At 41.7% G+C, this 27,020-nt stretch overlaps 1 protein-coding gene across 1 annotated transcript in view; it reads left to right on the top strand.

The window, feature by feature from the left end:
- RAD54B (RAD54 homolog B) overlaps positions 1 to 27,020 on the top strand; it is a 401,092-nt gene that overhangs the window by 62,451 nt on the left and 311,621 nt on the right. Inside the window, exon 4 of the mRNA XM_053715205.1 lies at positions 26,097 to 26,294. Within this exon, the coding sequence (XP_053571180.1) occupies positions 26,097 to 26,294 (198 nt within the window). The remainder of the gene's footprint in view (positions 1 to 26,096; positions 26,295 to 27,020) is intronic.

Genomic DNA, 27,020 nt, shown 5'->3' with positions numbered 1-27,020 from the left:
TGATTCTATCCAAGCGTGTGTTCTCTGAATCAGTCATAGATACTCTGATCCAAGCTAGAAAACCTGTCACCAGGAAAATTTACCATAAGATATGGCGGAAGTATCTTTGTTGGTGTGAATCCAAAGGTTACTCGTGGAGTAAAGTTAGGATTCCAAGGATATTGTCTTTTCTCCAAGACGGATTGGAGAAAGGTCTATCTGCTAGTTCCTTAAAGGGGCAGATATCCGCTCTGTCTATCCTTTTGCACAAGCGTCTGGCAGAAGTACCAGATCTTCAGGCGTTTGCACAGGCGTTAGTTAGAATCAAGCCTGTCTATAAACCTGTGGCTCTTCCATGGAGTCTCAATTTAGTTCTTACAGTTCTTCAAGGGGTTCCGTTTGAACCTTTACATTCCATAGATATTAAGTTATTTTCTTGGAAAGTTTTGTTTTTGGTAGCTATTTCTTCTGCTCGAAGAGTTTCAGAATTGTCTGCTTTGCAGTGTAATTCACCCTATCTGGTGTTCCATGCAGATAAGGTTGTTTTGAGTACCAAACCTGGTTTTCTTCCTAAAGTTGTTTCGAATAAGAACATTAACCAGGAAATCAATGTTCCTTCCCTGTGCCCTAATCCAGCTTCTAAGAAGGAACGGCTTCTGCACAATCTTGATGTGGTTCGTGCTTTGAAATTCTATTTACAAGCAACTACGGATTTCAGACAAACATCATCTTTGTTTGTTGTCTATTCTGGTAAGAGGAGAGGTCTGGTTGAAAGGCATCATCTGATTGGCTTATGAGACTGCTGGGCAGCAGCCTCCTGAACGAATTACAGCTCATTCCACCAGAGCTGTGGCTTCCACTTGGGCCTTCAAGAATGAGGCTTCTGTTGAACAGATTTGTAAGGCAGCGACTTGGTCTTCACTGCATACTTTTGCCAAATTTTACAAATTCGATACTTTTGCTTCTTCGGAGGCTATTTTTGGGAGAAAGGTTTTGCAAGCAGTGGTGCCTTCCGTTTAGGTTACCTGTCTTGTTCCCTCCCTTCATCCGTGTCCTAATGCTTTGGTATTGGTATCCCACAAATAAGGATGAATCAGTGGACTGGATACACCTTGTAAGAGAAAACAGAATTTATGCTTACCTTATAAATTACTTTCTCTTACGGTGTATCCAGTCCACGGCCAGCCCTGGTAATTAAGCCAGGTTTAAACTACAGTCACCACTGCACCCTATGGTTTCTCCTTTTTCTCCTAACCGTCGGTCGAATGACTGGGGGGCGGAGCCAGAGGGGGAGCTGTATGGACAGCTCTGCTGTGTGTTCTCTTTGCCACTTCCTGTAGGGAATGAGAATATCCCACAAGTAAGGATGAATCCGTGGACTGGATACACCGTAAGAGAAAGTAATTTATCAGGTAAGCATAAATTCTGTTTTCTCCAAGAAGGATTGGAGAAGGGATTGTCAGCTAGTTCCTTAAAGGGACAGTTTTCTGCTCTGTCTATTCTTCTGCACAAGCGTCTGGCAGATGTTCCAGACATTCAGGCGTTTTGTCAGGCTTTAGTTAGAATCAACCCTGTGTTTAAACCTGTTGCTCCGCCATGGAGTTTAAATTTAGTTCTTAAAGTTCTTCAAGGGGTTCAGTTTGAACCTCTGCATTCCATTGATATCAAGCTTATATCTTGGAAAGTTCTGTTTTTGGTAGCTATCTCTTCGGCTCGAATAGTTTCAGAGTTATCTGCCTTACAGTGTGATTCCCCTTATCTGATCTTCCATGCAGATAAGGTAGTTTTGCGTACCAAACCTGAGTTTCTTCCTAAGGTGCTATCTAATAAGAATATCAATCAAGAGATTGTTGTTCCGTCACTGTGTCCTAATCCTTCTTCAAAGAAGGAACGTCTATTACACAATCTTGACGTGGTTCGCGCTTTAAAGTTTTATTTACAAGCTACTAAGGATTTTCGTCAAACATATGCATTGTTTGTTGTCTACTCTGGACAGAGGAGAGGCCAAAAGGCTTCGGCATCTTCTCTTTCTTTTTGGCTGAGAAGCATAATCCGTTTAGCTTATGAGACTGCTGACCAGCAGCCTCCTGAAAGAATTACAGCTCATTCCACTAGAGCGGTAGCTTCCACATGGGCTTTTAAAAACGAGGCCTCTGTTGAACAGATTTGTAAGGCGGCGACTTGGTCTTCGCTTCATACTTTTTCTAAATTCTACAAATTTGATACTTTTGCTTCCTCGGAGGCTATTTTTGGGAGAAAGGTCAGTGGTGCCTTCTGTTTAAGTTCCTGCCTTGTCCCACCCTTCATCTGTGTCCTAAAGCTTTGGTATTGGTATCCCACAAGTAATGGATGAACCTGTGGACTGGATACACCTTACAAGAGAAAACAAAATTTATGCTTACCTGATAAATTTCTTTCTCTTGTGGTGTATCCAGTCCACGGCCCGCCCTGTCACTTTAAGACAGGTGTTTTTTATTTGTAAACTACAGTCACCACTGCACCCTATAGTTTCTCCTTTTTTTTTTGCTTGTCTTCGGTCGAATGACTGGGGGTGGCAGTTGGGGAGGAGCTATATAGACAGCTGTGGGTGTCCTCTTGCAACTTCCTGTTGGGAAGGAGAATATCCCACAAGTAATGGATGAACCCGTGGACTGGATACACCATAAGAGAGAGAAATTTATCAGGTAAGCATAAATTTTGTTTTTGTGCACTATGGGCCAGATTACGAATGGAGCGCTAGTATTACAAGTAAAGCACAATGCGGATACAACCTCACGTTAGCATTGCATAGTAGCTTTGCGCTCACAAGAGCGCACTTCCGCAGGCTCCAATGAGAGCCTTGTTCTGATGCCGTCATGCATGGCACAGAACCTAGCGCAACTTAGGGGATAAATCGCGCGGCAAATATAAATATATGTGTATATGAGTAAATGCATATATATTTGTTTTTATATTTGTATATACACATATTAACACATAAATGTGTATATGTATATAAGCATATACATATATACTGTATTTACAGGGAACACACAGTCCCCATAGACTCTCCCCCCCCCTTTCTCCTATCCCCTTTCCTTTAGCGCCTTGAGACCCTCACGGGTGATTAGTTTGCGCTCTATAAGTACCCAATAGATAGATAGATTGACCACAATGTAAAGTCACTTTTCAGTGTTGTTTTTTTTTTTTCTTAACACCCCACACTTTTTAAATGCTACATATTACTTTATTAAAAATGCAACACTAAACTTAAATTTGGGGGCAATTGGGGCACATTTTGAAAATTAACTAGAGATCTGATCTCTGGTAAAGGGACATTATACACTAGATTTTTCTTTGCATAAATGTTTTCTAGATGATTCAGTTATATAGCCCATCTGGGAGTTTTTTTTGTAACAATGTATAGTTTTGCTTACAAAACATTGTGTTGAGTTTCAGACTCCTAACCAAGCCTCACAGTGTCAGATGTATGCATGTGTTTACAGACCACTGCTGGCTCCTATTTGTCCAGTTTGTCATTTTATATTCTGGGGGAAGGGGGGGGGGAGAATCTGCACCCAGCCCCTTTCAAAGGGTGTTCCAGTTAATCTCATCAACAGTGATAAACCTGGAGCTTCTAAGTAAGTTTTTAAAAGGTTTTATACTGGATTTTTAGATCAGTATATGTGCATATTCTTCTTTATAGTAGTGTCTATTACATGCAGTTATATAAATATTGGTTTATACTGTATTTACAAACACACACACATATATATATTTAGACATAGATATACATTATAGCCCTTTCCCGTCAAGTACATTTTTCATATACCATACACCTTTTAACCCTTATAAAAATGTTTTTTTTTTTTAATATTTATATATTATTTTTTATTAGAAAGTGTATATGAGTGTTACACCTTATTTTAATGTATTTATGTTGTTTTTGGTACACACTTCTCCCCCACTTACACTCAAGATTCTACACTCGCTCTATCCAGACGAGTGCAAATTTTGTTTGCTCTTGAGCACACCAATTTACTTTCAGTTTGTAATACGAGCCTGTTAGTATGTTCACGATATTGCTTATTGTGGCCTGCGCTAACTTTAGTGCACCATTTGTAATCTAGCTCATAGTCTATTGCCCTTAAAGTCTAGGTAAAGAATAAAGAGGAAAACTAGTGGGTCTAAAGTGTGTTGATTGTGGAAAACACTTTATTTATGCTGTCCAAAACTAATGACTCAGACAGTGTCTCAGAAAGTAAACTGGTGTCTTACAAAGTGTTATTGTACATAAAGACTGTGCATGTTTTGCTAATGGAAGTGAATTGGAAAGTTGTATTTCAATCATTAAAGTTTAATTTTGACTTTACTGTTCACTAAAATGGGTTGGCTTTTTGTAATTGTCTTAATATAAGTTTTATTGGCAGCTTCTTTATTGTAAATCAGGTAGGATCTATGTAAGTTTACTTGATGGGTTATGTATAATGTTACTATGATAATTCAAATAGACTATGACCTGCAATAGTATAAGCCTATACTAAAGGCTTATGTAGACTTTGTAATTACACCAATGTGTTATCAAAGAAAAAAAAAAGGAAATGTAAATGACCTTGATTAACCCATTTCAATATCTATTACCAGCACTGTATTTGACTTAGACCTGAACATTGTGAACAAACTCTCCATCAGAACCCCCCCTAGCCATTTAGTTGTGGTCTTAATTTTTTTTCTTTGTTGCATGTAAGTGGAAAAACAGGTTTTGTTTAAATGCTTGAGAGACATTTTCTGTCCACCAATAAATCGGTATCAATCAGTGAGCATCTATACCACAGGCCTGTTGTGCATAGTTAGTTTCAATGTCTGTGTAAACAAGATAAAAAAAACTTTAAGGGATATTAAACAGTGCACCTTTGGTAAAAAAATAATTGTTGAATCAAAGTAAACATAAAAAGTACAGATTGTGTTAAAACTGGAAACAACTTACAGGTATACCTCACTTTACAGCGCTTCACTTTACAGCGATTCGCTAATACAGCGCTTTGTGGAACTGAAGTTCAACCTCCAAGGATTTTTAAACAGTGCTGTAATCATCGTGAGATTGCTAGAAAAGTGAATGGCACCATTTTGTTATGCTTAGTTCACTCTGTTTATAGCATTACAGTGCTTCTGTGTCTCAGTGCTATAGTCTGGCAAATTTTACTACAGTAATTGTCACTATTTTACAGGTACAGTATTTATTAAATACTAATTGAATACTTGCTGTGCTACTGTTAAACTAAATTTAGCACTATTGCACCCATAATATAAGTTAGTTCAAACACGTTTTCAAGATTTTAAACACTGAAAAGAAAGCTAAAACTGCCTTGTTTCACTTTAAGGCGGTTTTCACTTTACAGCGGGGCTCCGGTCCCTAACCCGCTGTATGAGTGGGGTATACCTGTACTTGTTTTCTTGCAAAATTATCACTTAGAAATTTTCAGTGTAGCTTCTGCTTCTAGTGTGATAAGAATTGAGAATTTATTCTGTCAGTTTTGAGCATGAGCACATCTGACTCCCTGTTATCTAGTCTATTCACCTTATTGTAAACCAGCCTTGACTTTTAATGATAAGATAAACCTTCAGAGGCCTCCTCCTCGTAGGGCTGTGACAGGAATTAAGGGAGACTGCACAAATGTAGTGTGAAAAAAAGAAGAAATAAAAGGTAAAATCTACTTTAATAGATGAAAAATACACATTGCAATTGTTACTATTAAGTATAAGCAACTGCTAAGTGTTTTTTTTTTATTACAACAATGAAACCAACTGTTTAACATTTCTTTAAGAGGACATAAAATTAAAAATTCACATGATTGACTTTTACTTATGGATAGAGGCATTTGTGCAATACTGGCAACTGGGGAAAGCAGGAGTTCAGGGACCACTTCTATAGCACATGGAGCATATGTAGGTATGTTGCATGCAACCTTTTAAACACTGTGCCTTCTCAGACAGAATGTATTGCATTGGCAATGATTTAGCTTTCATCATCATTGATGGATATGTGCTCACTGAGTAGGCACAGTGTTTGAACAAGTGATAACTTTTAATAGAATCCTTTTCACTAATACGGATGTATTGGAAAAGTCTATTTTCCTTCTATTGGCAGTGAGAGTCCACGAGAAACATTCATAACCTATGGGAATTACCTTTCCTGGCCACCGGGAGGAAGCAAAGACAACCAACAAAGCTTAAATGTCCCTCCTACTTCCCCTTCCCTCCCAGTAGTTCATTGCCTCGTGTCATGGGGGTAGGCAGAGAGAGGTGCTCTGTTAAAGAAATAAAGATCAGCTAGCCACATCCCAGGTGTGGAGAAGAGGGAAGCAGACTCCATGAGCAGGCAGACTCTCCACTCAGGGAAGGGGCATTTGATCAGGAGGTGTTTCAGGAAATCGCCCTCAGGTGGGGCATTCCCAAGATAGATTTGATGGCTTCACGCGAAGCTCCCGAAATACGGAACGAGATCCAGGGATCCTCAGGCGGAGCTGGTGGATGTGTTAGCTAAATCGTGTAACTTCAATCTAGTGTACTTGTTAGATTGTTCTCCTGCCCCAAGTGTTCACTCGGATCAAGCCAGAGAGAATTCCAAATATTCTAATAGCCCCTGCGTGGCTACGCGGGACTTGGTATGCAGACCTAATGACAGTGTATAAAGAAAAACAGGGAAGCGCTTAACCTGGGAAAGAACAATAGCATAGTAGCTTGTTCTATGGATTGTTACCACCCAAGAAGCAGCCTCTTTTTGCTCAACATGTGCCTTTCATAGAGAAGAACTTACCTGTAGCATATCAATCTGATCCTGACTAATCAGTGCAGTCCAGTCCCGAAAAACCAGGCAATCCCTCTCTGAACGAGAGAAACGTCAAAACCCAGACGTACATGACAATGTAGTCTGCTCCTCCTTGGTGATTGCCTCTACGCCAGGACCTCCTGTCGCAGGGTCCATTCATTTATCAAGAACTAGATACTGTGACGCTGTCTACTTGGAAATTGAATGGTTGATCTTGGCTCAGACAGTCTTCTCTGACAAGGTGATTGATACCCTTATCCAGGCTTGCAGGCCTGTCACAAGATGCATCTACTACAAAGTCTGGAAAACTTTTCTCCACTGGTGTGACCAGCGTGGATTCTCTTGGCGTAGGAGGAAAAACTCTGTGTATTCTAAAGGGCCTTTCGGTTTGTTCTCTTAAGGGTCAGTGTTCTGCCCTTTCAGTTCTATTCCATAATAAGTTGGCTTGTTTGCCAGATGTTCAGGCTTCGGCCAGTTTTCAAACCTGTTGCTCCCTCTTAGAGCTTCAATTTGGTTCTTTTGAGCATTTGCATGCTGTTGATATTAAGTTACTCACTTGGAAAATGGGTTTTCCTGTTGGCTATTTCCTCTGCTCGGGGAGTTTCTGAGCTGTCGGCCTTAATGTGTGATCCCCCTTATCTAGTGATCCATCAAGATAAGGCTGTTTTGAAGCCAAAGATAAGTTTTCTTCCTAGGGTAGTCAATACTAGCAACATTAACCAAGAGATTGTGGTTCCTTCGCTTTGTCCCAACGAGTCATCCTCTAAGGAGAGGCTGCTGCATAACTTAGTTGTGGTCAGGGTCTTGAGGATCTACCTTCAAGCTACTGAGGAGTTTTGTCAGTCATTTTCCTTGTTTGTCCTGTATTAAGGTAAACGCAAAGGGCAGAAGGCCTCTGCGGTTACTATTTCTTTCTGGTCTATGTCTGTCTATTTCGCGTGGCCTATGAGAAGGCAGGGTTAGAGCTGCCTCCTAGAATTACAGACCATTCCGCTTGTGCGGTTTCTACTTCTTGGGCCTTCAAGAATGAGGCTTCAGTTGGGCAGATTTGCAAGGCTGCAACATGGTCCTCGTTGCACACTTTAACAAAGTTCTACAGATTTGATGTGTTTGCCTCAGTGGAGATTTGTTGGCTTCTCAGCTTGAGTATTGGTTGTCCATAGGTTATGAATGTTTCTTGTGGACTCTCACTGCCAACAGAGGGAAAATAATGATCATTCTTACCTGAAAATGTAATTTTCTTCTTGGCAGTGAGATTCCACACCCCGCCCTAATGTATTAGACGTAGTGGCGGCAGTCATTTGCACCTCTGTACCCCTTGTATCTCCCTTCACTTTTCCTTATCCTCGGCTTGAACTACTGGGAGGGTATTGGAAGGGGGAGGGAAATTTAAGCTTTGTTGGGTTGTCTTTGCCTCCTCCTGGTGGCCAGGAAAGGTAATTCCCAAAAGGTTTCTCATGGACTCTCACTGACTCTTGTAAGGTGTATCCAGTCCACGGGTTCATCCATTACTTGTGTGATATTTTCCCAAGAGAACACGCACAGCAGAGCTGTCTATATAGCTCCTCCTCTAACTGCCACCCCCAGTCATTCTCTTGCAACTCTCGACAAGAAAGGAAGTATCAAGAGATATGTGGTGACTTAGTGTAGTTTTACCTTCAATCAAGAGTTTGTTATTTTTAAACGGTACCGGCGTTGTACTGTTTTACTCTCAGGCAGAAATTAGATGAAGAGTTCTGTCTGGAGGTTTGATGATCTTAGCGGTTTGTAACTAAGGTCCACTGCTGTTCTCACTCATAACTAAAGAGTATGGGACAACTTCAGTTGGGGGAACGGTCTGCAGATTACCTGCTTTGAGGTATGTTCAGTATTTTTATTTCTAGAGAGATGAAATGAGTTCTAGAAAATGCTGACAGAGCCTTGTGTATTTGAGGTAAGCCTGATGCAGTGATTTAGCAGCGACTGGGATCATGCTTACAGAACAGGGTAATACTCATGTTAATACTTATATTACTTAGTGACAAAACGTTTACATGACTTCATAAATAGGACGTTTTTTTCTCTGAGGGAGATAACTCTTTATTTGGGGCCTAGTTTCCACATGGCTAATCAGATACTCCTAGGAGTACTTTCTTAAGGCCCCTCTGGCATCCAGTACATGGTGGGAGGGGCCTATTTTAGCGCTCTAAATGCGCAGTTTTAATTCAGACTCAGACATCCAGCTTCCCTAGAGGAGTCCTCTGACACCTGAGGACCATTACAAGGGGTTTATTTCTGCACAAAATTGTATTTGGGGGCAGGTAGGAGCCTCAGCAGAGCTGTGGCAGGGTGTTCAACTGTCTTTTAACGTTTTTTAACGTTTTTTAAATCCGGTTTGGGGCCTATGGGGTTAATCATCCATTTGCAAGTGGGTGCAATGTTGCTTTAGTTCCTTACACACACTGTAAAAATTTCAAAGACTTTACTATATTTTTTCACTGTTTTGCAGTTTAAGTGTTAGTTTTTTTCTCTTATAGGCACAGTAACGTTTTTGTTTAATTGCTGTTTCAACTTTATTAAAGTGTTTTCCAAGCTTGCTTGTCTCATTACTAGTCTGTTAAACATGTCTGACATAGAGGAAACTCCTTGTTCAATATGTTTAGAAGCCATAGTGGAACCCCCTCTTAGAATGTGTACCAAATGTACTGAAATTTCTATAAACTATAAAGACCATATTATGGCGCTTAAAGATTTATCTCCAGGGGATTTTCTGACTGAAAAAAGGGAGATTATGCCATCCAGCTCTCCCCATGTGTCAGAACCTATAACTCCCGCTCAAGTGACGCCAAGTACATCTAGCGCGTCTTAATTCTTTTACCTTACAGGACATGGCGGCAGTTATGAATACTACCCTCACAGAGGTATTGTCCAAACTGCCAGGGTTACAAGGAAAGCGAGACAGCTCTGGGGCTAGAACTAATACAGAGCTTTCTGACACTTTAATGCCTGTGTCCGATATACCATCACAATACTCAGAAGCCGAGGCAGGTGAGCTTCTATCTGTGGGTGACATTTCAGACTCAGGGAAGGCGTTACTTCAGTCTGATTCTGAAATGACAGTGTTTAAATTTAAGCTTGAACACCTCCGCTTATTGCTTAGGGAGGTTTTAGCGACTCTAGATGACTGTGACCCCATTGTGGTTCCAGAGAAATTGTGTAAAATGGACAAATACTTTGCAGTGCCTGTTTACACTGATGTTTTTCCAGTCCCTAAGAGGTTTTCGGAAATTATTACTAAGGAATGGGATAGACCAGGTGTGCCGTTCTCTCCCCCTCCTGCTTTCAAAAAGATGTTTCCCATAGATGCCGCCATACGGGACTCGTGGCAGACGGTCCCTAAGGTGGAGGGAGCAGTCTCTACCCTAGCTAAGCGTACAACTATCCCCGTCGAGGACAGTTGTGCTTTCCTAGATCCTATGGATAAAAAATTGGAGGGTCTCCTTAAGAAAATTTTTATACATCAAGGTTTTATTATCCAGCCTCTTGCATGCATAGCTCCAGTTACTGCTGCAGCGGCTTTTTGGTTCGAGTCTCTTGAGGAGGCTCTGCAGGTAGAGACCCCGTTAGACGATATTCTAGACAGGATTCAAGCTCTTAAGTTAGCTAATTCTTTTATTTCTGACGCCGTTTTTCAGTTAACCAAACTAACGGCTAAGAATTCAGGTTTTGACATTTTGTCGCGTAGGGTGCTATGGCTTAAGTCCTGGTCAGCAGACGTTACTTCAAAGTCTAAGCTTCTTAACATCCCCTTCAAGGGACAGACCCTATTCGGGCCTGGTCTGAAGGAGATCATTTCTGATATTACTGGAGGAAAAGGTCACGCCCTTCCTCAGGATAGGTCTAATAAGTAAGTTAAGGACCAAACAGAATAATTTTCGTTCCTTTCGAAACTTCAAGAATGGCGCAGCTTCAACTTCCTCTAATGCAAAACAAGAGGGAAATTTTGCCCAGTCCAAACCAGTCTGGAGACCTAACCAGGTTTGGAACATGGGGAAGCAGGCCAAGAAACCTGCGGCTGCCTCTAAGACAGCATGAAGGAGTAGCCCCCGATCCGGGACCGGATCTAGTGGGGGGCAGACTTTCTCTCTTCGCCCAGGCTTGGGCAAGAGACGTCCAGGATCCCTGGGCGCTAGAGATTGTTTCCCAGGGATTTCTTCTGGAATTCAAAGGTTCATCTCCAAAGGGGAGATTTCATCTCTCACAACTATCTGTAAACCAGATAAAAATAGAGGCATTCTTAAGTTGCGTTCAAGACCTACTGGTTATGGGAGTGATCCACCCAGTTCCAAGAGAGGAACAGGGGCTGGGTTTCTATTCAATCCTGTTTATAGTTCCCAAAAAAGAGGGAACCTTCAGACCTATCTTGGATCTCAAGATCCTAAACAAATTTCTCAGGGTCCCATCCTTCAAGATGGAGACAATCCGAACCATCCTCCCTATGATCCAGGAGGGTCAATATATGACTACCGTGGACTTAAAGGATGCTTATCTCCACATTCCTATTCACGGAGATCATCATCAGTTCCTCGGGTTCGCCTTCCTAGACAGGCATTACCAGTTTGTGGCTCTTCCCTTCGGGTTAGCCACAGCACCAAGAATCTTTATGAAGGTTCTAGGGTCCCTTCTGGCGGTTCTAAGGCCGCGGGGCATAGGGGTAGCCCCTTACTTAGACGACATTCTGATTCAGGCGTCGACTTTTCAAATCGCCAAGTCCCATACGGACATTGTTCTGGCCTTTCTGAGGTCTCATGGGTGGAAAGTGAACATAGAAAAGAGTTCTCTCTCTCCTTTCACAAGAGTTTCCTTCCTAGAAACTCTGATAGATTCACTAGAAAGTAAAATTTTTCTGACAGAAGTCAGGATTTCAAAGCTTCAACCTCTTGCCGTGCTCTTCATTCCACTTCTCGGCCATCAGTGGCTCAGTGTATGGAAATGATCGGCCTAATGGTAGCGGCAATGGACATAGTTCCGTTTGCCCGCCTACATCTCAGACCACTGCAACTTTGCATGCTCAACCAGTGGGATGGGGACTACACAGATTTGTCTCCTCTGTTAGATCTGGATCAAGAGACCAGGGATTATCTTCTCTGGTGGTTATCTCGGGTCCATCTGTCCAGGGGAATGAGTTTCCGCAGGCCAGAGTGGACTATAGTGACGACAGATGCCAGCCTTCTGGGCTGGGGCGCAGTCTGGAACTCCCTGAAGGCTCAGGGTTCGTGGACTCAGGAGGAAGCCCTCCTTCCAATAAACATTCTAGAACTAAGAGCGATATTCAATGCTCTTCAGGCTTGGCCTCAACTAGTTGCGGCCAAGTTCATCAGATTTCAGTCGGACAATATCACGACTGTAGCCTATATCAACCATCAGGGGGTAACAAGGAGTTCCCTGGCCATGATGGAGGTTTCAAAGATAATTCTATGGGCAGAGGTTCACTCTTGCCTTCTCTCAGCTATCCATATCCCAGGAGTAGAGAACTGGAAGGCGGATTTTCTAAGTCGGCAGACTTTTCATCCGGAAGAGTGGGAACTCCATCCGGAGGTATTTGCCCAGCTGATTAAACTATGGGGCAAACCAGAACTGGATCTGATGGCGTCTCGTCAGAACGCCAAGCTTCCTTGTTACGGGTCCAGGTCAAGGGATCCCCAGGCTGCACTGATAGATGCTCTAGAAGCGCCCTGGTCCTTCAGCCTGGCTTATGTGTTTCCACCATTTCCTCTCCTCCCTCGTCTGATTGCCAAGATCAAGCAGGAGAGAGCTTCGGTGATTTTGATAGCACCTGCGTGGCCACGCAGGACTTGATATGCAGATCTGGTTGACATGTCATCCTTTCCACCATGGACTCTGCCGCTGAGGCAGGACCTTCTACTCCAAGGTCCATTCAAACATCCAAATCTAATTTCTCTGCGTCTGACTGCTTGGAGATTGAACGCTTGATTTTATCAAAACGTGGTTTCTCCGAGTCGGTCATTGATACCTTAATTCAGGCTCGAAAGCCTGTCACCAAGATATGGTGTAAATATTTTCATTGGTGTGAATCCAAGGGTTACTCATGGAGTAAAGTCAGGATTCCTAGGATATTATCCTTTCTCCAAGAAGGATTGGAGAAGGGATTGTCAGCTAGTTGCTTAAAGGGACAGATTTCTGCTCTGTCTATTCTTCTGCACAAGCATCTGGCAGATGTTGCAGACGTTCAGGCGTTTTGTCAGGCTTTAGTTAGAATCAAGCCTGTGTTTAAACCTGTTGCTCCGCCATGGAGTTTAAATTTAGTTTTTAAAGTTCTTCAAGGGGTTCCGTTTGAACCTCTGCATTCCATTGATATCAAGCTTTTATCTTGGAAAGTTCTGTTTTTGGTAGCTATCTCTTCGGCTCGAAGAGTTTCAGAGTTATCTGCCTTACAGTGTGATTCCCCTTATCTGATCTTCCATGCAGATAAGGTAGTTTTGCGTACATAACCTGGTTTTCTTCCTAAGGTGGTATCTAATAAGAATATCAATCAGGAGATTGTTCCTTCACTGTTTCCTAATCCTTCTTCAAAGAAGGAACGTCTATTACACAATCTTGACGTGGTTCGTGCTTTAAAGTTTTATTTACAAGTTACTAAGGATTTTCGTCAAACATCTGCATTGTTTGTCGTCTACTCTGAACAGAGGAGAGGCCAAAAGGCTTCGGCATCTTCTCTTTCTTTTTGGCTGAGAAGCATAATCCGTTTAGTTTATGAGACTGCTGGCCAGCAGCCTCCTGAAAGAATTACAGCTCATTCCACTAGAGCGGTAGCTTCCACATGGGCTTTTAAAAATGAGGCCTCTGTTGAACAGATTTGTAAGGCGGCGACTGGTCTTCGCTTCATACCTTTTCTAAATTCTACAAATTTGATACTTTTGCTTCCTCGAAAGCTATTTTTGGGAGAAAGGTCTTGCAGGCAGTGGTGTCTTCCGTTTAAGTTCCTGCCTTGTCCCTCCCTTCATCCGTGTCCTAAAGCTTTGGTATTGGTATCCCACAAGTAATGGATGAACCCGTGGACTGGATACACCTTACAAGAGAAAACAAAATTTATGCTTACCTGATAAATTTCTTTCTCTTGTGGTGTATCCAGTCCACTGCCCGCCCTGTCACTTTAAGGCAGGTGTTTTTTATTTGTAAACTACAGTCACCACTGCACCCTATAGTTTCTCCTTTTTTCTTGCTTGTCTTCGGTCGAATGACTGGGGGTGGCAGTTAGGGGAGGAGCTATGTAGACAGCTCTGCTGTGGGTGTCCTCTTGCAACTTCCTGTTGGGAAGGAGACTATCCCACAAGTAATGGATGAACCCGTGGACTGGATACACCAGAAGAGAGAGAAATTTATCAGGTAAGCATAAATATAGTTTTTTCAAATTTTTTAAAATATATGCATTTTAACATGTTAAGTGCATTTTTATATGCAAGATAAAAATATAAAATTTCATGATATGAAACCCAAAACTTTTGTTTTGTAATTCAGATAGGGCATATACTAATACAAAGGTTTCCAATTGACTTTTATTATTACATTTTCTTCATTCCCATTTGTTGAAGAGATACCTAGGTAGGTGTCTGGAGCACTACATGGCAGGACATAGTGCTGCCATCTAATGCGCTTGCAAAACTGCTGCCATCTATGGACTCTGAACCCAATTTTTTTCTTTCATGATTCAGATAGAGCAGTGATTTTCAACCACTGTGCCATGGCACACTAGTGTGCCGTAAGAGATAGTCGGGTGTGCCGCCGTGAATTGGTCCCTTAAGTTCCTATCAAGGAGATCTGAGCAAGAGAAGACCAGTCAAGCCAGTGCAAATTTGGGTGGCGGCGCATGTATTTGAAGGCATCCGCTATCTGCTGCGATAGCCACAAGGACTACTGAGAGATCTAATAAAAAGATATACGACACTTCAGAGGGTTGGGGCTCCGCTCCGGAGGTCAAGCAGACAGCTGCAGTCCATTTTTCTTCTCCCCACCCCTGTTGTGGAGGCCTGTTAGTGCCAGGGGTCAACAGCTCACATACCAGCGCGGCCTACTCTGAGGCCTAGGAGCCTACATTCACTTGTTCCCAAGCTTCCGAACGGGGTAACTGGCCAGGAGGTACGAGTTACTTAGTGGAGTCCAGATTCATAGTCTCCTTGAAGAATAGAGGAGAGTAGGCTGAAGTGGCGGGAACAGCCGCCATTTTCTTGCTGTGTCTGCGGAGGTGTTTTGATCAATTGCGGCCTACACACTCCGACAGTCACAGTTTTACAGATCCACTTACCTCCTCTTCCTGGATTCTCAAGCTCAGGGAGAATTGCCCTGGATATTAATTATATCGTTCCAGCATAGAGAAGAAGACATCTGCTTTAACTGGGTGAGACCTTTCTGTTTACCATCATATGCATTTTATGCCAATTGCCCTCCTGGCTTAACTTTTGTAATTTTTCAGTTTACTCTCATCATTGCCTGATTGCCAAGCCCTGATGCTCTTTTGTGGGGCCCATATTTATGTTTATCCTACACTGATTGTGAAACTCTTATACTGGTGCCCCCAAGGCGTAGGGACTTTAACAGTAGGATCACTTGTGCCCCAGTAGTTTCTGCTTTTGGGCTCAATACTTGTGCACTGCTTATTGCCCTAACAAGCAGAACTTTTACTTGCATTACTATTCAGTGGTTACTACTGCATATCATCTAAAAATGTATTTTCATCACTGGTACCCCCCTAACAGCCTATCCTTTTTTATATTTCTGATGAGTCCAAGTCATGTGAGAATTAGATCATGATTGTCCGTAACAATAATGCAGAAATCATCATAATATCTTAATGCATAACTAACCCATGTACTGCCATTTGACAAATGCAGCAGTGATTCAACAGATCTTACAGGATGCAGTGTCCAACAGTTGTGCAGCTTGAAGGTGCCATTACTGACGTGTTGCATGATTTTTAAAAGGGATTTTTTTTATCGATTGCTTATTGAGACTAACTTGAATGTCCCAATCTTTCATATGTATTAGGATTAAAGTTCCATTAACGCAGTGTTTTCAGTCAAAACACCTTTTAAATAATTCTTAAACTTGAAATGTTTCATATTTATTTTTCCTTTGACACATGTTTATGTACTTACAAAATTAAATATATGAAATTTTACCAAACTTTGATGCTGTTGGCTTAAACAACATGAAAGCATGGATCCATCCTGCCTTGTATCAACGGTTCAGGTTGGTGGTGTAATGGTGTGAGGGATATTTTCTTGGCACACTTTAGGCCCCCTTAGTACCAATTGAGCATTGTTTAAACGCCGCGGCCTACCTGAGTATTGTTGCTGACCATGTCCATCCCTTTATGACTATAGTGTACCCATCTTCTGATGGCTACTTCCAACAGGATAATGCACCATGTAACAAACCTCAAATTATCTTAAGCTAGTTTCTTGAACATGACAATGAGTTCACTGTACTGCAATGGCCTCCACAGTCACCAGATCTCAATCCAATAGAACACCTTTGGGATGTGGTGGAACAGGAGATTTCCATCATGGATATGCAGCTGAGAAATCTGCAGCAACTGCGGGATGCTATCATGTCAATATAGACGAAAATCTCTGAGGAATGTTTCCAACACCTTGTTGAATCTATGCCACAAAGAATTAAGGCAGTTCTGAAGGCAAAAAAGGTTTACTTGTCACGGTGATAAAAAATGTGACGATAAAAGCTCATTGTCGCAATTTTCTTCACTGTTAGAAGTGATTGACCTTTGTCCTGTTTGTGTGTGTATGCGTATGTGTGTGTGTGTGTGTGTGTGTGTATGTGTGTATAGAGAGAGGAATTGCCTGGTATTTCGGCGCTGGACTGACCGTAATAGACGGGATCAGACTGATATACTACAGGAAAGTTCTTCTCTGTGTAAAGCATTACTGGGCTAAAAAGCTGCACCCAGGTGGTAAATCGCCATAGAACAGGCTAACAATGGTATTGAGCCAGTTGTTCGTTCCTGTGAGTGCACTTCTCTCTGTGTATGTATTTAGTCTCCCTATGGGAAAAAGGGACAACCAGACATGGACTCCTTGCTCAGTGTGCTTAGAGGACTATGGCTACACCTCACTGACGCGGCCCAATGAAGGCCGAAACGATCGTCTGGGGTTCCTATGTTCCTTGTTCAGAGAGGAATTGCCTGGTATTTTGAGAAAAAAATAAAATGCTTCCTTCTTCTAGTAGCGTAAACAGCAGATCGCTATTACATTCTTATAGCGATCCACTCTTTACATTTTTCTGTCAACTGACAGAGGGTGATGCTGCAGCACAAGCACTATCGCACATGGAAGGGCCTGTGTGAGCGTGCATTGTGATTAGAAGAGTGGGCGTATGCTTAGTATAGCCGAACCACAATTACAACGAGTGGGGGTGGATGGAGTTAGGAATCATAACAAAGTGTCCAGGCACAATTTAAACTTTCAAAAGCAGAATATATAAATTGAAATCATACCATAATATTAAAATATAATAAGTTTATTTCTTCTGTTAAGTGTGATCAGTCCACGGGTCATCATTACTTCTGGGATATTACTCCTCCCCAACAGGAAGTGCAAGAGGATTCACCCAGCAGAGCTGCATATAGCTCCTCCCCTCTACGTCACTCCCAGTCATTCTCTTGCACCCAACGACTAGATAGGATGTGTGAGAGGACTATGGTGATTATACTTAGTTTTATATCTTCAATCAAAAGTTTGTTATTTTAAAATAGCACCGGAGTGTGTTATTACCTCTCTGGCAGAGTTTGAAGAAGAATCTACCAGAGTTTTGCTATGATTTTAGCCGGAGTAGTTAAGATCATATTGCTGTTCTCGGCCATCTGAGGAGTGAGGTAAACTTCAGATCAGGGGACAGCGGGCAGATGAATCTGCATAGAGGTATGTAGCAGTTTTTATTTTCTGACAATGGAATTGATGAGAAAATCCTGCCATACCGATATAATGTCATGTATGTATACTTTACACTTCAGTATTCTGGGGAATGGTACTTCACTAGAATTACACTGTAAGAAATACATAAAGCTGTTTAATAACTAGAGATTATGTTTAACGTTTTTGCTGGAATGTAAAATCGTTTTCATTTGCTGAGGTACTGTGTGAATAAATGTTTGGGCACTATTTTTCCACTTGGCAGTTGCTTAATCTGTTTTTCTGACAGTTTCTGTTCTCCCTCACTGCTGTGTGTGAGGGGGAGGGGCCGTTTTTTGGCGCTTTTTCTATGCATCAAATATTTCAGTCAGCAACTCATTGTATTCCCTGCATGATCCGGTTCATCTCTACAGAGCTCAGGGGTCTTCAAAACTTATTTTGAGGGAGGTAATTTCTCTCAGCAGAGCTGTGAGAATTATAGTTTGACTGAGATAAAAAACGTTTATTCTGTAATTTGTTTCCTGCTTTCAGAATTTGTTATCTTTGCTAATGGGATTAAACCTTTGCTAAAGTTGTGTTGTTTACAAGGATTGAGGCTATAACTGTTTCAATTTATTAATTTTCAACTGTCATAGATCTTCTGTGCTTCTTAAAGGCACAGTACATTTTAATATTATTCTAATTGAATTGTATTTCCAAGTTGCAAGTTTATTTGCTAGTGTGTTAAACATGTCTGATTCAGAGGATGATACCTGTGTCATTTGTTGCAATGCCAAAGTGGAGCCCAATAGAAATTTATGTACTAACTGTATTGATGCTACTTTAAATAAAAGTCAATCTGTACAAATTGAACAAATTTCACCAAACAACGAGGGGAGAGTTATGCCGACTAACTCGCCTCACGTGTCAGTACCTACATCTCCCGCTCAGAGGGAGGTGCGTGATATTGTAGCGCCGAGTACATCTGGGCGGCCATTACAAATCACATTACAGGATATGGCTACTGTTATGACTGAGGTTTTGGCTAAATTACCAGAACTAAGAGGTAAGCGTGATCACTCTGGGGTGAGAACAGAGTGCGCTGATAATATTAGGGCCATGTCAGACACTGCGTCACAGGTGGCAGAACATGAGGACGGAGAACTTCATTCTGTGGGTGACGGTTCTGATCCAAACAGACTGGATTCAGATATTTCAAATTTTAAATTTAAACTGGAAAACCTCCGTGTATTACTAGGGGAGGTGTTAGCGGCTCTGAATGATTGTAACACAGTTGCAATACCAGAGAAAATGTGTAGGTTGGATAAATATTTTGCGGTACCGACGAGTACTGAGGTTTTTCCTATACCTAAGAGACTTACTGAAATTGTTACTAAGGAGTGGGATAGACCCGGTGTGCCGTTCTCACCCCCTCCGATATTTAGAAAAATGTTTCCAATAGACGCCACCACAAGGGACTTATGGCAAACGGTCCCTAAGGTGGAGGGAGCAGTTTCTACCTTAGCTAAGCGTACCACTATCCCGGTGGAGGATAGCTGTGCTTTTTCAGATCCAATGGATAAAAAGTTAGAGGGTTACCTTAAGAAAATGTTTGTTCAACAAGGTTTTATATTGCAACCCCTTGCATGCATTGCGCCGATCACGGCTGCAGCGGCATTCTGGATTGAGTCTCTGGAAGAGAACATTGGTTCAGCTACTCTGGACGACATTACGGACAGGCTTAGAGTCCTTAAACTAGCTAATTCATTCATTTCGGAGGCCGTAGTACATCTTACTAAACTTACGGCGAAGAATTCAGGATTCGCCATTCAGGCACGCAGGGCGCTGTGGCTAAAATCCTGGTCAGCTGATGTTACTTCTAAGTCTAAATTGCTTAATATACCTTTCAAAGGGCAGACCTTATTCGGGCCCGGGTTGAAAGAGATTATCGCTGACATTACAGGAGGTAAAGGCCATGCCCTGCCTCAGGACAAAGCCAAAGCCAAGACTAGACAGTCTAATTTTCGTTCCTTTCGTAATTTCAAAGCAGGAGCAGCATCAACTTCCTCTGCACCAAAACAGGAAGGAGCTGTTGCTCGCTACAGACAAGGCTGGAAACCTAACCAGTCCTGGAACAAGGGCAAGCAGACTAGGAAACCTGCTGCTGCCCCTAAAACAGCATGAATTGAGGGCCCCCGATCCGGGATCGGATCTAGTGGGGGGCAGACTTTCTCTCTTCGCCCAGGCTTGGGCAAGAGATGTTCAGGATCCCTGGGCGCTAGAGATAATATCTCAGGGATACCTTGTGGACTTCAAATACTCTCCTCCAAGAGAGAGATTTCATCTGTCAAGATTGTCAACAATCCAGACAAAGAAAGAGGTGTTTCTACGCTGCGTACAAGAGCTCTTGTTAATGGGAGTAATCCATCCAGTTCCACAATCGGAACAGGGACAGGGGTTTTACTCAAATCTGTTTGTGGTTCCCAAAAAAGAGGGAACTTTCAGACCAATCCTGGACTTAAAGATCCTAAACAAATTCCTAAGAGTTCCATCGTTCAAGATGGAGACTATTCGGACAATTTTACCTATGATCCAAGAGGGTCAATACATGACCACTGTAGATTTAAAAGATGCTTACCTTCACATACCGATTCACAAAGATCATTATCGGTACCTAAGGTTTGCCTTCCTAGACAGGCATTACCAGTTTGTGGCTCTTCCATTCGGATTGGCTACAGCTCCAAGAATCTTCACAAAGGTTCTGGGTGCTCTTCTGGCGGTACTAAGACCGCGGGGAATCTCGGTAGCTCCATACCTAGACGACATTCTGATACAAGCTTCAAGCTTTCAAACTGCCAAGTCTCATACAGAGTTAGTGCTGGCATTTCTAAGGTCACATGGATGGAAGGTGAACGAAAAGAAAAGTTCACTCACAAGAGTTCCCTTCCTGGGGACTCTTATAGATTCGGTAGAAATGAAGATTTACCTGACAGAGGACAGGCTAACAAGACTTCAAAGTGCTTGCCGCACCCTTCATTCCATTCAACACCCGTCAGTGGCTCAATGCATGGAGGTAATCGGCTTAATGGTAGCGGCAATGGACATAGTACCCTTTGCACGCTTACACCTCAGACCACTGCAACTGTGCATGCTAAGTCAGTGGAATGGGGATTACTCAGACTTATCCCCTTCTCTGAATCTGGATCAAGAGACCAGAAATTCTCTTCTATGGTGGCTTTCTCGGCCACATCTGTCCAGGGGGATGCCATTCAGCAGACCAGACTGGACAATTGTAACAACAGACGCCAGCCTTCTAGGTTGGGGTGCCGTCTGGAATTCTCTGAAGGCTCAGGGACAATGGAGTCAGGAGGAGAGTCTCCTGCCAATAAACATTCTGGAATTGAGAGCAGTTCTCAATACCCTCCTGGCTTGGCCCCAGTTGACAACTCGGGGGTTCATCAGGTTTCAGTCGGACAACATCACGACTGTAGCTTACATCAACCATCAGGGAGGGACAAGAAGCTCCCTAGCTATGATGGAAGTATCAAAGATAATTTGCTGGGCAGAGTCTCACTCTTGCCACCTGTCAGCAATCCACATCCCGGGAGTGGAGAACTGGGAGGCGGATTTCTTAAGTCGTCAGACTTTTCATCCGGGGGAGTGGGAACTTCATCCGGAGGTCTTTGCCCAAATACTTCGACGTTGGGGCAAACCAGAGATAGATCTCATGGCGTCTCGACAGAACGCCAAGCTTCCTCGTTACGGGTCCAGATCCAGGGATCCAGGAGCAGTCCTGATAGATGCTCTGACAGCACCTTGGGACTTCAGGATGGCTTACGTGTTTCCACCCTTCCCGTTGCTTCCTCGATTGATTGCCAGAATCAAACAAGAGAGAGCATCAGTGATTCTAATAGCACCTGCGTGGCCACGCAGGACTTGGTATGCAGACCTGGTGGACATGTCATCCTGTCCACCTTGGTCTCTACCTCTGAAACAGGACCTTCTGATACAGGGTCCCTTCAAACATCAAAATCTAACTTCTCTGAAGCTGACTGCTTGGAAATTGAACGCTTGATTTTATCAAGACGTGGATTTTCTGAGTCAGTTATTGATACCTTAATACAGGCTAGGAAACCTGTTACCAGAAAGATTTACCATAAGATATGGCGTAAATACCTATATTGGTGTGAATCCAAAGGTTACTCTTGGAGTAGGGTTAGGATTCCTAGGATATTGTCTTTTCTACAAGAAGGTTTAGAAAAGGGTTTATCTGCTAGTTCATTAAAGGGACAGATCTCAGCTCTGTCCATTCTGTTACACAAACGTCTGTCAGAAGTTCCTGACGTCCAGGCTTTTTGTCAGGCTTTGACCAGAATTAAGCCTGTGTTTAAAACTGTTGCTCCACCATGGAGTTTAAACCTTGTTCTTAATGTTTTACAGGGCGTTCCGTTTGAACCCCTTCATTCCATTGATATAAAGTTGTTATCTTGGAAAGTTCTATTTTTAATGGCTATTTCCTCGGCTCGAAGAGTCTCTGAATTATCAGCCTTACATTGTGATTCTCCTTATTTGATTTTTCATTCGGATAAGGTAGTCCTGCGTACTAAACCTGGGTTCTTACCTAAGGTAGTTACTAACAGGAATATCAATCAAGAGATTGTTGTTCCTTCTTTATGCCCAAATCCTTCTTCAAAGAAGGAACGTCTACTGCACAACCTGGATGTAGTCCGTGCTCTAAAATTTTACTTACAGGCAACTAAGGAATTTCGACAAACGTCTTCTCTGTTTGTCATTTACTCTGGGCAGAGGAGAGGTCAAAAAGCTTCCGCTACCTCTCTTTCTTTTTGGCTTCGTAGCATAATTCGTTTAGCTTATGAGACTGCTGGACAGCAGCCTCCTGAAAGAATTACAGCTCATTCTACTAGAGCTGTGGCTTCCACTTGGGCCTTCAAGAATGAGGCCTCTGTTGAACAGATTTGCAAGGCTGCAACTTGGTCTTCGCTTCATACTTTTTCCAAATTTTACAAATTTGACACTTTTGCTTCATCGGAGGCTATTTTTGGGAGAAAGGTTCTTCAGGCAGTGGTTCCTTCTGTATAAAGAGCCTGCCTATCCCTCCCGTCATCCGTGTACTTTTGCTTTGGTATTGGTATCCCAGAAGTAATGATGACCCGTGGACTGATCACACTTAACAGAAGAAAACATAATTTATGCTTACCTGATAAATTCCTTTCTTCTGTAGTGTGATCAGTCCACGGCCCGCCCTGTTTTTAAGGCAGGTAAATATTTTTTTTAATTTATACTCCAGTCACCACTTCACCCTTGGCTTTTCCTTTCTCGTTGGTCCTTGGTCGAATGACTGGGAGTGACGTAGAGGGGAGGAGCTATATGCAGCTCTGCTGGGTGAATCCTCTTGCACTTCCTGTTGGGGAGGAGTAATATCCCAGAAGTAATGATGACCCGTGGACTGATCACACTACAGAAGAAAGGAATTTATCAGGTAAGCATAAATTATGTTTTTTATATATATATTTATATATATTAAGCTTCATTATAAAGGATTGTTTACTATCCCTTTAAGATGTTCAGGCTAAGTTTAAAGTTAATGTGGTTTTTTAAGTTAAGAAAAAACACCTTTAATAAATATAAAATTATGCATGTATTTAGCATACATATACTTTGGACAGCATATATACCAGAAGAAACAGGAATATAAAACATGACTATGTTAAAAAGTACAAGTATATTTCTATGTATATGCAAATATGCTTGCAGAAATCATCAGAAAGGTTCCATATAGCAAAAATGTTGAATGCTGGTCTTTGAACAAGGCTATAGAATAGCCCTTGCAACCTACATCTCTCTCTTAGTTTTATAAAACAATTAAAGGGACGTTTACGTTCTCATTTAATTTGCTCCCAATTATCCATTTTACCTGCTGGAGTGTATTAAATTGTTTACAAATAGCTCCTTAGCCTTTATATTGACATTTGAAATAGCGGATTTAGCCTGTAGTATTCCTACCTATACTAAAAGTTTCTATACCTAGGTATAACAAAAGATATAAGGAGGGTGGTGCATATAGAACATACACCACACTCCTAGGGGGCGCTAACAATAAGCAGCAAACAGGTAAGCAGATATATACAGATAATTAAGAGAATATACAATAAACCTAGCACACTTATATCAGATTATTAGAGATGATATGCTCACAAGTGGACCCAGATGATATTGGTATAATCAAATAACAAAATGTCCGCACAAAGAATAATCCAAAAGAAAGAAGGCAGCTCTCTGTCATAGGACGGTCATCCTGGTGTGGCGTGATCTATAAGAAAAAGAAGCACAGAGGCGCCAACATGGCCTAGTAACGTCACGGCAGTCGGATACAAAACATCAGCAGGATAGAAAATATACTCACAAGCGTAGCGCACCCAAATGGTGCTATTGTGGCAGCCTGGAACATCAAACAGTGGTCCAGCTCACTGGTGTCTCCAGCCAGATAGAGATGATCCTTGCCGAGGGCCTATCCTATGATGCCTATAAGGGCAAAAAAGGCACACACATAGCCCAGTAACGTTTGTACACCAGATAAAAAAGGATTCAAGGTTGTACTTACAGGAAACAAAGCACCACCAGGTGCAATATCAGCAGTACTGGGACCTCTCAGCCGCCCAGTGGACTGTGGAATCCAATTTGCAGGATGCAGAAAATCACCACTTTGGAAGATAGGACTAGCACACACACTCTGCCCCCATTTAAATATACACTTGCTTTATCACAATTATTCTGCTCCTGTTTGGGGGCAGAGTGTGTGTGCTAGTCCTATCTTCCAAAGTGGTGATTTTCTGCATTCTGCAAATTGGATTCCACAGTCCACTGGGCGGCTGAGAGGTCCCAGTACTGCTGATATTGTACCTGGTGGTGCTTTGTTTCCTGTAAGTGCAACCTTGAATCCTTTTTTATCTGATGTACAAACGTTACTGGGCTATGTGTGTGCCTTTTTTGCCCTTATAGGCATCATAGGATAGGCCCTCGCCAAGGATCATCTCTATCTGGCTGGAGAGACCAGTGAGCTGGACCACTGTTTGATGTTCCAGGCTGCCACAATAGCACCATTTGGGTGCGCTACGCTTGTGAGTATATTTCCTATCCTGCTGATGTTTTGTATCCGACTGCCGTGACGTTACTAGGCCATGTTGGCGCCTCTGTGCTTCTTTTTCTTATATACCTAGGTATAGGCTATTGAGAAACTATGTAAACACAGCCAGCAGAATAAATTACACTGACAGTGAGAAAAGAAAGGGATGCATTTGAGTGATAAGGTAATAAGATCTGATCTGTCTGCAAGCTTAGCCTATATTGATGGACTGTATTTTCAAACAGCAAATCCAGCTATTTATTTTGCAAAAAGAAGCTTAAATGATCATTTTCTCATACTTTTATACAGAGCAGCTAGTATAACAAGGCATGGGGGAACACATTCATGGAATACCATTGTACAGTGTGACTGTCCCTTTAAGAAAACATTGAAACAATGAGAACTCAAGAAACTCCAAAAGAGTACTTAAAGGGACAGTCAACACCAGAATTTTTGTTGTTTTAAAAGATAGATAATCCCTTTATTACCCATTCCCCAGTTTTGCATAACCAACACAGTTATATTAATACACTTGCTAACTCTGTGATTAACTTGTATCTAAGCATCTTCTGACAGCCCCCTGATCACATGACATTTTATTTCTTATCTATTGACTTTCATTTTAGCCAATTAGTGCAGTGTCTGCCACAATCCACGGGCGTGCTCACAATGTTATCTATAGGGTTTACCTGAACTACCTCTCCCCTGCTGTGAAAAGCAAATACAAAAGCATGTGATTAGAGGCGGCCTTCAAGGGCTTAGAAATTATCATATGAGCCTTCCTAGGTCTAGCTTTCAACTAGGAATACCAAAAGAACAAAGCAAAATTGGTGATAAAAGTAAATTGGAAAGTTGTTTAAAATGACATGCCCTATTTGAAACATGAAAGTTTTTTTTTGAACTTGACTGTCCCTTTAATGAGTAAAGGACCAGTAAACAAAGTAGATTTGCATAATCAACAAATGCAAGATAACAATACAATACAATAGCATTTACTTTGAATTTCAAATAAGTAGTAGATTTTTTTCTAACAAATTTCAAAGTTATGTATATTATATGCATATACGTATAGTCTGTGAATTCTTGCACATGCTCAGTAGGAGCTAGTGACTTAAAAAGTGTAAATATTAAATACTGTGCACATTTTTTTTTTAATGGAAGTAAATTGGAAAGTTGTTTAAAATGACATGCTGTATCTGAATCATGAAAATTTTATTTGACCTGAGTGTCCCTTTAATCATTTTTTATTTGTGTCTTTTAGACCCATCGTGTATTACAGATCAAGTGACAGAGCACAAGAATGATCAGGAAGATGGTGTCTCCTTCATGAAATATTTTAGTGTTGTTTGGTGCAAAGCATCAAAGAAGAAACATAAGAAATGGGAAGGGGATGCTGTTCTTATTGCTAGAGGAAGAACGGTGACTCTAAAAGACTTGGAAGGGAAAGATATTGGCAAAGGTACTGTGCATTAACCAAAGGCCCTAGGGCTGTAGTGCATATTTGTGATGCTTTAATCCTTTCATTATTGGGCCATAGTCAAGCCAGGTTTCAAGACATCTCTGCAAGTAATAAGCGAGTGCAGTCTCTTTGATAACATCACATGCAAAGCAAGAATGCAATCCTTGTCCACAAAGGGTGAGTCTAAACACCCCTGATTTAGATTAAAGGGACACTGAACCCTAATTTTCTTCTTTCGTGATTCAGATAGAGCATGCAATTTTAAGCAACTTTCTAATTTACTCCTAGTATCACTTTTTCTTTGTTCTCTTGCTATCTTTATTTGAAAAAGAAGGCATCTAAGCTTTTTTGGTTCAGATCTCTGGACAGCACTTTTTATTGGTGGATGAATGTATCCACCAATCAGCAAGGACAACCCAGGTTGTTCACCAAAAAGGGGCCGGCATCTAAACTTAAATTCTTGCATTTCAAATAAAGATACGAGGAGAATGAAGACAATTTGATTATAGGAGTAAATTAGAAAGTTGCTTAAAATGTCATGCTCTATCTGAATCGCAAAAGAAAACATTTGGGTTCAGTGTGCCTTTAAGCTTGATAGCTAATCCTGAAACAAACTGAATGGCACAAGTTGTATGTTAAAGGGACAGTCTCAGAATTGTTATTGTTTAAAAAGATAGATAATACGTTTATTACCCATTCTCCAGTTTTGCATAACCAACAATGTTA

The sequence above is a fragment of the Bombina bombina genome, chromosome 5, assembly GCF_027579735.1.
Source record: "Bombina bombina isolate aBomBom1 chromosome 5, aBomBom1.pri, whole genome shotgun sequence".
NCBI classification, from domain to species: domain Eukaryota; kingdom Metazoa; phylum Chordata; class Amphibia; order Anura; family Bombinatoridae; genus Bombina; species Bombina bombina.
The sequence above is the reverse complement of the archived record's forward strand: the minus strand, read 5'-3'. Positions and strand labels throughout refer to the sequence as shown.